Here is an 11,235-nt window from a genome sequence, read left to right on the forward strand (position 1 = left end):
AGGTAGCTAGATGGTAAAGAAAGCTTTTGGTACATTGGCCTTTATAAATCAAAGTATTGAGTACAGGAGTTGAGATGTTATGTTGAAGTTGTATAAGACGATAGTGAAGAGTACTGTGCGGTTTTGCTCACCTACCTACTGGAAAGATGTCAATAAGATTGAAAACATACAGAGAAAATTTACTAGGATGTTGCTGAGACGGGAAGGCATGAGTTATAGGGAAAGATTAAATAGAAGCGTGTTTAATAGAGGCAGCAGTATAATAAGTAAATATCTAAATAAGTAGCACAAGAAGAGAAAAAATCCTGAGGTATTGTTCACAGGTTCATAGTTCATTCAGAAATCTGATGGTGGAAGGAAAGTAACTGTTCCTGAAATGTTGAGTTATGTCTTCAGGCTCCTGTACCTCCACCTTGATGGTAGCAATGAGAAGAGGGCATGTCCCGGGTGATGGGTCCTTTATGATGGATGCTGCCCTTTTGGGGTATTGCCATTTGTAGGTGTCCTCGATGCTGGGGAGGCTAGTGCCAATGGTCTAACTGGCTAGTTTACAACCTTCTGCAGCTTCTTCCAGTCCTGTGCATTGTTCCCCCCCCCCCCCACCCACATACCAGACAGTGTTGCAATCAGTTAGAATGCTCTCCAAGGTGCCATTGTAGAAATTTGCAAGTCTTTGGCATACCAGCTCTCCTCAAACTCCTAATGAAGCTTTGTTGTGCCGCCTTTGTAATTACATCAGTGTTGGGCCCAGGATAGATCTTCAGAGATGTTAAGTCAATTCCTTAGTCTTATTGGCAATGAATGCAAAGTTGTAGCTGTGACAACAGTCAACCAGCTGATCTACCTTGCTCCTGTACACCACCTCGTCACCATCTGAAATTCTGCCAGCAATAGTTGTGTCAGTGGTAAATTTATAGATGGCGTTGAGTTGTGGGTGTAGAGAAAGTAGAGCACTGGGCTAAGCAAGTATTTTTGAGGTGCTTCTGTGTTGATTGGCAGCGAGGAGGAGATGTTTTTTGATCTCCACAGACTATGGTCTCCCAATGAGGAAGTCAAAGATCCAGTTGCAGAGGAAGGGACAGAGGCCCAGGTATTGGAGCTTGTTTTCTTACAACTGAGGGAATGACTGTGTTGAATGCTGAGATGTATTCAATAAGCAGCAGCCTGATGTAGACATTGCTGTTGTCCAGGTGAGCCAAGGCCAAGTGGAGAGCCACTGAGATTGCATCAGCTGTAGATCTGTTGTGTCAATTGGCAAACTGCAGCTGGTATAGCTCCTTGCTTAGGCAGGAGTTGATCCTGGCCATGACCAGAGTACTTCATCACAGTAGATGTGAATGCAACTGTGTGATATTTGTTGAGGCAGCTCGCTCTCTTTATGGCACTGGTTTGATTATCGCCCTTTTCAAGCAGATGGGAACCTCTGCAGCAGTGAGAGATTGAAGGTGTGACCCTCCCGCCAGCTGGTTGGCATAGATTTTCAGTGCCTTATGAATATACCACCAGGGCCTGATGCCTTGCAAGGGTTCACCCTCTTGAAGATGTTCTGACATCGACCTTAGAAACAAAGGTCGGGGGGTCACTAGTTGCTGCAGGGATTCGCACAGGTGTAGTTTCAAAGCATGCATAAAGGGTGTGAGCTCGTTTGGGAGTGAAGTATCACAGATTAAGCATCATAGGTTAGAACTTTATTCCCTAGAGTGTAGGCAAATGAAGGTAGATTTGATAGAGGTTATCAGAATTATGGGTGGTATAGAGAAAGTAAGTACAAGCACACTTTTCTGCTGATGTTTGGCTTGGGCTAAAGTACGAAGTTCAAAGTAAATTTACTATCAAATTACATGTTTGTCATGATATACAACCCCGAAATTCACTTTTGTGGGCATTCACAGTAAATTCACGAAAGAGTAAAATCAATGAAAGACCACTCTCAATAGGACAGTCAAACAGGTAACGTGCAAAAGACAACAAACTTTGCAAGTACAAAAATCAAGAAAAAATTAATAATAACAAAAATATGCAGTAAATATCGAGAACATGAGATGAAGTTCTTGAAAGCGAGAGTGAATCCATAGGTTGTGGAAACAGTTCAGTGATGGGGTGAGTGAAGTTCTCTGGTTGAAGAGTGTGATGGTTGAGGGGTAATAACTGTTCCTGAACCTGGTGGTATGGGTCCTCATGCTCCTGTACCACCTTCCTGTTGGCAGCAGCGAGAGGTGACTGTGACCTGGAAGACCCCCTAGATGATGTATGCTGCTTTCTTACAACAGCGCACTATACAGATATACTCAATGGCTTTACCATGAGGGACTGGGCTTAACCACTACTTTCTATTGTCTGTTCCATTCAAAGGCATTGGTGTTGCCATACAGAATCTTAGAAAAACATCTAGAACTTGAGGTCGTGAGTTAAGGGTGAAAGGTGAAATGTTTAAGGGGAACATGAACGGGAACTTCTTCACTCAGAGGGTGGCGTGAGTGTGGAATGAGCTGCCAGCGGAGGTGGTGCTGCAGGTTCAATTTCAAGTTTACGAGAAATTTGGATAGATAAGTGAATTGGGAGTGTTATGGTGGACTATGGTCTGGATACAAATCAGTGGGATTAGGCAGATTAATAGTTTGGCATGGAATAGATGGGCTGAAGGGCCAGTTTCGGTGCTGTGTTTTGTGGCTCTATGTCTCTACGCACCTCTGTAGCCAAAGTAGCAATAGGCATGCTTTCAATTCTCACTGCACTGATTATCAGAAACTGCAGGGCAGCTAACACTGCATCATCAAGTAAATAGTATATTTGCATTACCACAGTGAGTTTAACAGTTACATTGCAGCTGAACAAATGACAGGCACCCACTTGTTAAATGTCAACTATGACACACAAAAAGAAAACAACCAAATTTGATGTAAATTCTCTCTTTTGGCATTCATCTGGAAATGGTCAGTTCTGCTTTTTATGTTGCGTGCAAAATGGGTAGGTATAGAACATAATTCCTGTGGCAACAGTAATAACTTTGGGATCCTATGTAATAAAAACTGAATTCAAAGTGTTTAGTCACCATCAGTTAGCCTATTTGTGCGTTTGTGTACCTTGATCTCCACACATGTCTGTTTGGAAGGAGAGGTAGTTTTTCATCAGCTTTATTGAAGTTGGCACCGAGCAATCTGACACAAAAACATTTTTAGACAATTCACAAACGAGAGAATCTGCAGATGCTGGAAATCCAAGCAACACATCAGAATGCTGGAGGAACTCAGCAAGGCCAAGCGACATCTATGGAAAAAAGTACATTCGACATCTCTGACAGAATCCCTTCGGCAGGGCTGGAGGAAAAAAGCTGAGGAGTAGATTTGAAAGGTGGAGGGAGAGAGAAATGTCAGGCGATTGGTGAAACGGTGGTGGGGTCGATGAAGCAAAGAGCTAAGAAATTGGTTGGTGAAAGAGACAGAAGGCCATGGAAGAGAGGAAAAGGCGGGGGGGAGCACTAGAGGGAGGCAATGGCCATCAGGTTGGAGGCTACCCAAACAGAATACAAGCTGTTGTTCCTCCAACTTAAGTGTGGCTTCCAATTTGATGGCATGATAAGGCCACACTTGGGTTACAGGAACAAGACCTTGTATTCCGTTTAATGTTCATGCCATCAGGTTGGAGGCTACCCAATTTCTCAAACTTCCAGTAATGCCTCCTTCCCCCACTTCACCATTTCCCATCTCCTTTTCCCTCTTTCATGTTATCTCCTTGCCTGCCCAATGCCTCCCTCTGGTGCTCCTTCCCCACCCCTTCTTTTCCTTTCTTCCATGGCCTTCTGTTTCTTTCACCAATCAACTTCATAACTCTTTGCTCCATCCCTCCCCCTCCAAGTTTCACCTGTCACCTAGTGTTTCTCTGTCCCCTCCCCCCCTTTCAAATCTACTCCTCGGCTTTTTTTTTACTTCAGTCCTGCTGAAGGGTTTGAGCCCGAAACATCGACTGTGCTTTTTTCCATATACCAACTTGAATTGGAAAAAACATATGATGTTTCAATTAACATGTAGCCTACAGTTTTTATATTTATTTGTCTTGCTTTGTAAGCACCATACAAAACCATGACATAGAGGCAAATTTCGGCCATTCAGCCAATTGAGTTTGCTCATTTCATCATGGCTAATTTATTATCCCACTCAACCCCATCCTCTTACTTTCTGTCCATAACCTTTGATGCCCTGATTAATCAAGAACCTATCAACCTCTGTCTTAAAGATTCCACAGATATACCACCCCCACCCTCTGGCTAAAGAAATTTTCCTCATTTCTGTTCTCCAATGCCTTACAAAACCTCAGAGTTACATCTTTGCTTTTTCTATTCTTGTCCTCTCGAAATGATTGCTATTACTGTATTAACTTCCTTACCACTGACTGAACCTGCAAGTTGACCTTTAGGAATCCTGTAAAATGGCTTCCAGTTCCATTTGTACCCCTGATTTTTGAATTTTCTCCCCAGTTGAAAAATAGTTTACACCTTTATTCCCAAAAAAGAGAAAATCTGCAGATGCTGGAAATCCAAGCAACACACATATGGAAAAGAGTACAGTTGACGATTTGGGCTGAGACCCTTCATCAGGGCTAGAGGGAAAAAAGATGAGGAGTCAGAGTTGGGGTGGGGTGGGAGGGGAGGAAGAAACACAAGGTGATTGGTGAAACTGAGAGGGGGAGAGGGGTGAAGTATAGAGCTGGGAAGTTGATTTGTGAAAGAGATACAGGGCTGGAGAAAGTGGAATCTGATGGGAGAGGACAGAAGGCCATGGAAGAAAGAAAAGGGGGATACCAGAGGGAGTTGATGAGCAGCTAAGGAGATATGGTGAGAGAGGGAAAAGAGGATGGAGAGTGGTGTGGGGGGGCATTACAGGAAGTTCAAGAGGTCCTCCAACCTGATGGCAAGGACATTGATTTCTTGAACTTCCAGTAATGCTCCCCTCCTTCACTGTTCCCCATTCCCTTTTCCTTCTCTCGCCTTATTTCCTTACTTGCCCATCACTGCCTGGATTGCAACAGATTTGTCGGGTAGGATTTCCCCTTTAGGAAACCGTGCTGAATTTGGCCTAGCTTATCATGTAACACACACAAAACGCTGGAGGAACTCAGCAGGCCAGGTAGCATCTATGGAAAAGAGTATAGTTGATGTTTCAGGCTGAGACCCCTCATCAGGACTTGTCGTGTGCCTTCAATACAAGTATCTCGACACATCATTCTTAATAATAGATTCCAATATCTTTCCAACCACTGAAGTCAGGCTAATTGGCTGATAATTTCCTTCTGCCTCCAAAACTGTTTTGTATCCTCTTTCATATTATTGGGTAGCTTACGTTCATATTCCACCTCTTCTCTCCCTATGGTTTTTAGTTGCTTTCCTTTGGTTTTTAAAAAAAACTTCTAAATGCTCTATTTTCTCTTGATTTTTGCAACATTATATGCCATCTCTTTTGCCTTTTTATACACTAATGGATTCTCTGTGCAGGTGAATGATGGGTACTGGAGGTGGGGAGAATATGCCATCCAGGTGAACAGTGCTTTCTTCACTGGCATTTATGGCATGTGGAACCTGTACGTCTTCGCCATCATGTTTCTCTATGCTCCTTCCCATAAGTGTTACAGTGATGCTGATCAGTCAAATGGTAGGTTTCACTTTTTAATCAGTTCTTGCATGTTGAAGAGCGTTTCATATTCTAGACGAGATACTCTAGACAAATATGAAAGTTCATTGGGAAAGTTGTTTAGATATCACCAAAATTGTAGAAGTGCTCTCTGCATGATAATGAATCTTTATGCTGTTTTTAATATAAAGACTGATTTTTGTTAGTTAATGATCAGAGGAAAAATGAATAAATTTGCTTAAACTTGTAAAGAGTTGTATCTATCTATATTTTAAAATGTGCATAACATTCCCTTTTAATAGTGTCCAGAATCCCAAATTCAACATATAACTGACGTGTTGTGGAGGTTTTATTTTGCAGGCATAATTTTATTTGATAACTGGTTGATTGTTCCAAAGTTGTATCATAAGACTTAGTAGTATTAGGCCATTCAACTCAAGTCAGCTCTGTTATTCCATTATATTTTCCCTCTCAACCCGATTCTCCTGCCTTCTCCCTGTAACCTTTGACACCTTTACTAATCAAGAACTTATCACTTTACTAGGCATTAAATGTGCCCAATGATTTGGCCTCCACAGCTGTCTGTGGCAATAAATTACACTGATTCATCACTCTCTGGCTAAAGAAATTCCTCCATCTCTGTTCAAAAGGAACACGCTTGTATTCTGAGGCTGTGCACTCTGGTCTTTGACTCCACCACTATTGAAAACATCCTTTGCACATCCTTTCAATCTAGGCCTTTCAATATTTGAGATCCCACCATATGGAAGGAAAACTTCCAGCTATATTAGTCATTATACACACTAGTCACAGTTAAAATTTTGTTCCAAATGCACATTATGTGCTGTATTTGCATCTGAAATACTAAAGTATTAGCTAGTAAATTAATGCTTTTAAAAACCCAGTTGATTCATCATTAGTTTTTTTTAGGATGTGAGAGGCAGTCGGCCATCTTTGCTGCCTAATCTGTTTGTTATACCTGTAACTTCTTTTGGTGCTCTACGCATAATTGCATTGTGAATTCTTCAGGCAAAATACTTGGGACTTGATAAAAATCTGACATGAAGCACAAATAATACTATTGAAAACGAAATCATTGTCTGGTGCAACCACTAAAAGAAGCCAGAGCACAGATAAGAGTCAGATCCATTTTCCTTCAATTCCGAGGGATGCCACAATATTTTGTAGTGGGCCATCTCTACACAGTCTTCCTCAATCCTACATCAGTTAACCTTAAACACATCTGACCACCTTGACAGGAGAAGCAACAGAATAAAGACCGGTTTGTTGGACTGATTTTCTATGACATTCATCCTTTCAGGTGACCTGGGAGTGAATGGCGGTGAGGAACTGCAGCTGACTACCACAATCACCCATGCTGATGGACCAACTGAAATTTACAGACTGGCTGGTAAGGAGGCGCAGGAGTAATGGTGGGACTGGAATTGGGAGAAGTCAAACCAGCAACAAAGTCCAACCATGCAATTCCCCATTGGAAGAGGGGAGGTATAAATCTGCTGTGTCATGTGTGAACTGAAGTCATGTTTTAGGAATTTAGGCCTGTTTTAATTCCTGTTGCTGGTTAGAGAGAACTCCTGCTTCCAATAATTTTGCTCCAATTTGTATAATCTGTGGAAGATTCCAGAACTGTGCCTTTTCTACAATGGGACGATACTCCTTTTTTTCTGAAAGCAGTCGTGTGCACATTTGCTTGTCAAAACAAAGTACCATCATTGTAGTTTATATCTTTTCAGAGCATTAACTTCTGTGACTTTATTGTAGTGTTACGACTGTATGTGAGCAGAAACTTTAGTTGCTCAAGGGATTGCCAGATTGTGTGAGGGGTTAAGAAAGAACTGAAATTATATAGCATCTTAAGTCCTCGGGATGCCCCAAAGTGCTTTGCATCTAGTGACCTACTTTGATGTAACATATTTAGTTCTAGATTTTGCAATAAAGGCATACTTGCAGACTCTGCTCCTGATGGAGACCAGCATTACTGTCATATAGTAGTCCATTTAAATACAAAATTGCTCAAAGTATTAGCTGTGTACTCAAACATTTATTTTAGATCATTCTAAAAGCTCAAGTCCTCTGAAAGTGGAAGAGAAATATGAAGAAAACCTGAATAGCTTGCTTAATTTGAGACCCTTCCATCATGTAGAACGGTTACATTGTGTACAGGCAGACTGTAACCTTAAACCAGTTGTATACATAATGTATTTGGGTAATCCACATAAGATAGCAACTTTGCCTGGAAGATCTCCATACACTTGAGGATTTTGTGTATATACATCATGTGGGCTTCCATTCACAGCTGGTTTGATCTTCAGTGCACATCTTGTGGATTGAAATTAAGGAAAATTATTATAACATTGATTAAGCAAATTTAATTTTTCACTTAAGGCCAGTGAGTGGGGAAGGGGTACGAAGTAAAAAACAGTAAGGCTTTCCTCTAGTCTCTAGAGGAACTCTTGAAATTATCAATATGTACATCTGGTACTATTCGTTTCTCGCCTGATGTTGCTGCAATATATTAACCCAGTTAGTGAGCAACATCCAATAACCATCCTGAATGCAGTTCCTGGGCACAATTGTCCATGCAAAGGTCATTACATAATTGTCAGATTCAGTAATTGTGACAACTTAATATTCCTTGGAACTCCCTTCCCTTGTGTGGGTCAGCACTTCACCATCCTGCGAGTCACTTAAAAGCTGTGTTTGATACTTATCTCACCTAGTTACAATCTGGCATCAATTTCCAGGTGTCAAGTAGGACTTCTGACATTGGCATGCATTGGTAAAGGCATTTAAAACACAAATCTGAGAGTTATTGCAGGCATACATTACATTAAGAATAGATTGCACAACACATTTCAGAAGAAAATAATTCTTATAATGGCCCATTTTATTTTGAAATAAAAGGGATGTTGCATGTCTTTTGACACAAACACTAGGGTAAAAACTGTACTCTTTCAGTGGTGTAGATAATTTATGATATAACTGTGTAGAATGAATCCATTTTAGGTGTTGAAAGGATTTATTTTAACTATGAAGTAGATTGCTTGTATGCTAATTTTAAATAAAGTTTGTATAGTGTGATTGTGTGCAGCCTTGGTCACTGAGATTGCCTTGGACAAGTTAGTTGTCCGTGCTGGTGCACTAATACGCTTTTCTTGCCCACTTGCTACAAATGGCGTTCCTGCAAGACTGAATGTGAGGGATACAGCTTCAAGCAGAAGACAGATTATTTCCTTTTGGAGAACAGGTAATGCAGGTTTTACACCTGGGAGGCAAGTTGGAAAGCTGACCCATTAGCAGTATTTGGAAACCCTCTGAAGACTTTGTTTCAGTCTGGTCACTGGATTACTAATACTTGGCAACTTCAGGCCGCAGTCTCCAATAGATTTGTGTGAACCCGACATCAGCACGTGCAACTGTGCATGGGGACCCAATATCTGAGTTGACTCTGCACGTGTAGCAAGTGTAGCCTGCAGAAAAGTTCTGTCACGTGGTCTCAGTAATTTTTAAGATGGGTGCATGAATATTGTCCAAAACCAGGAACTCTTCAGTTGTTCAAACTATATCCGTACCGCATACCTAAGATCCCAATTTCAGCCACAATTCAGATTCAGCCACTATAAAGATTAGCTTTATTTGTCACATGTACTTTGAAACATACAATGAAATGTGTTATTTGCATCTGAGGGCAGTCTGCAAGTGTTGCTATGCTTCTTTCACCAAAACAGCATGCTCACAACTTGCTAACCTAACCCATACACCATCAGAATATGGGAGAAAACCAGAGCAAATCCTCGTTGCCTCTCCTTACAGACAGTGGAGGAACTGAAACCAGGTTACTGGCACTGTAATAGAGTTGCCCTAACTGCTCTGCTACAGTGCCTCACTCCCACCAACACCCTCAGTAACAACTGGACATCACAAACATTGGGGTAAGGCAGTGGGCTCACTGGCAAATGTGCCCAACCTCTGCCACCCTTGATCAGATCTGAAGGAAGAGGAACCTGGGATCGAGCCCAGAAGTACAAACGGGTAAAGTTCAAAGAAATGGCTTTGATTGAACCACTTCTGGGCCTGGACTCTCTGGTTGTCTGCATCTGATACGACTAGCATCCTCTTACTGACCACGACTTCAAATGTCTGTTGCTGCCTGACAGAATCTCATTAGCATAGAGAGAGTGAGACACTGTTGTGAGCAGGTTAAAGTAAGATTTTTGAACTGCCTACTCACCCACCTGGTTTCTGCCATTTGGTACGATTCAGAATTGCCTCGAGTGTTGACCAGAGGTCCTGCTCTGCCTGCTTCAGATCCCCAGCCTCCCACTTGTGTACCTGGGCACTCCTGCAATTTGACTGAAGTATCTATAAATTGGGGTCTCTGTGCGAGCACGTTAAATTACTTCACAATCTTATCATCTGCTCCAAGCGGAAAATGATTGCTGCCTTGTCAGAGTGGAAAGTGAACCCAGAAGGCAGTTGAGAACTATATTTCTTACTGCTTTCTCCTGTTGTATGTTGGTAACTCCATTTGGTCCAAAAGGTACGTGTGGGATCTGCTAATCTGACTTGCACATCAGAATCTGGTTCACTATCACTCTGTTACAGTATATGATGTTGAATTTGTTGTTTTGCAGCAACACTACATTGTAAAGACAAAATTACTATAAATGAACGAAATAAATAGTGCAAAATTAAAAGGTATAATGAGGTAGTGTTCATGGATCGATGTTACTGCCGTTTCTGGTGTGCTGAGTGGTCAAGTGTCTGCCTTCATTCCACATATCAACAAATATGTGTTTAAAAAAAAAAAAAAAATTTATAAAGTCCTTCTATTCATCTTAAACCTAAGCTGTTCTTGATAGGCCTATGTTCTTGTGTATTTCTATCAAGTCATCCCTTGGCCTCCTTTGCTCAGTCTATTCAATCTCTTCAATCTGAATTGGTGTTAGCAATGGTTTTCTGTTCTGAAATACTTTTTTCCAGCCTTGTATCTGCCACCATCAGCCCACTGTTTTAACAAAACCTTATATCCCATTTCCAATGTGAAAACCTCTCTGAAACTCCAGTAACTTGGACCAGACCAAGCACAATCCCTGAAATTATGTATTTGAATTCCTCCAAATTAGATTTTTGCCCAAACTACATAAGCAAGCAATAATTGAAATCAAAATTGAGTTAAGTCCTTCTGACAAAGGAAATCAGTTTCTCCTTGCACCTTTAGAACTCTCCATGGGATTTTTAGACCATAAGACATAGGAGCAGGAATAGGCTATTCAGCCCATCAAGTCTGCTGATTTATCATCCTCCATGCATTCTCCCCATAACCACTGAAACCTATCAATATCCACTTTAAATATACCCACAGTCATCTGTGGCAATGAATTCCACAGATTCACTACACTCTAGCTAATAAAGTTCCTCTTCATCTCTGTTTTAAATGCACATCCATTATATTCTGAGGCCTTGTCCTCTGCTCCTAGTCTCTCTCCCCCACTATAGGAAGCAAGTAAGATGCAATTAGCTATAGTATTAAATGTGTAAGGAAGTAGAATGTCAACAAAAAGAAAAAAAAATGTTATGTGGGTCTTCA

The 11,235-nt window shown here is 41.3% G+C and overlaps 1 protein-coding gene across 1 annotated transcript in view; it reads left to right on the forward strand.

Moving 5' to 3' along the window:
• wls (Wnt ligand secretion mediator) overlaps nt 1–8,726 on the forward strand; it is a 66,566-nt gene extending 57,840 nt beyond the window's left edge. The window contains exons 11-12 of the mRNA XM_073063144.1: nt 5,489–5,645; nt 6,946–8,726. Coding sequence (XP_072919245.1) covers nt 5,489–5,645; nt 6,946–7,055 — 267 coding nt within the window. The 3' untranslated portion in view covers nt 7,056–8,726. The remainder of the gene's footprint in view (nt 1–5,488; nt 5,646–6,945) is intronic.
• Nucleotides 8,727–11,235: the final 2,509 nt, after the last annotated feature.

The sequence above is a fragment of the Hemitrygon akajei genome, chromosome 12 (assembly GCF_048418815.1).
Source record: "Hemitrygon akajei chromosome 12, sHemAka1.3, whole genome shotgun sequence".
Lineage (NCBI taxonomy): Eukaryota > Metazoa > Chordata > Chondrichthyes > Myliobatiformes > Dasyatidae > Hemitrygon > Hemitrygon akajei.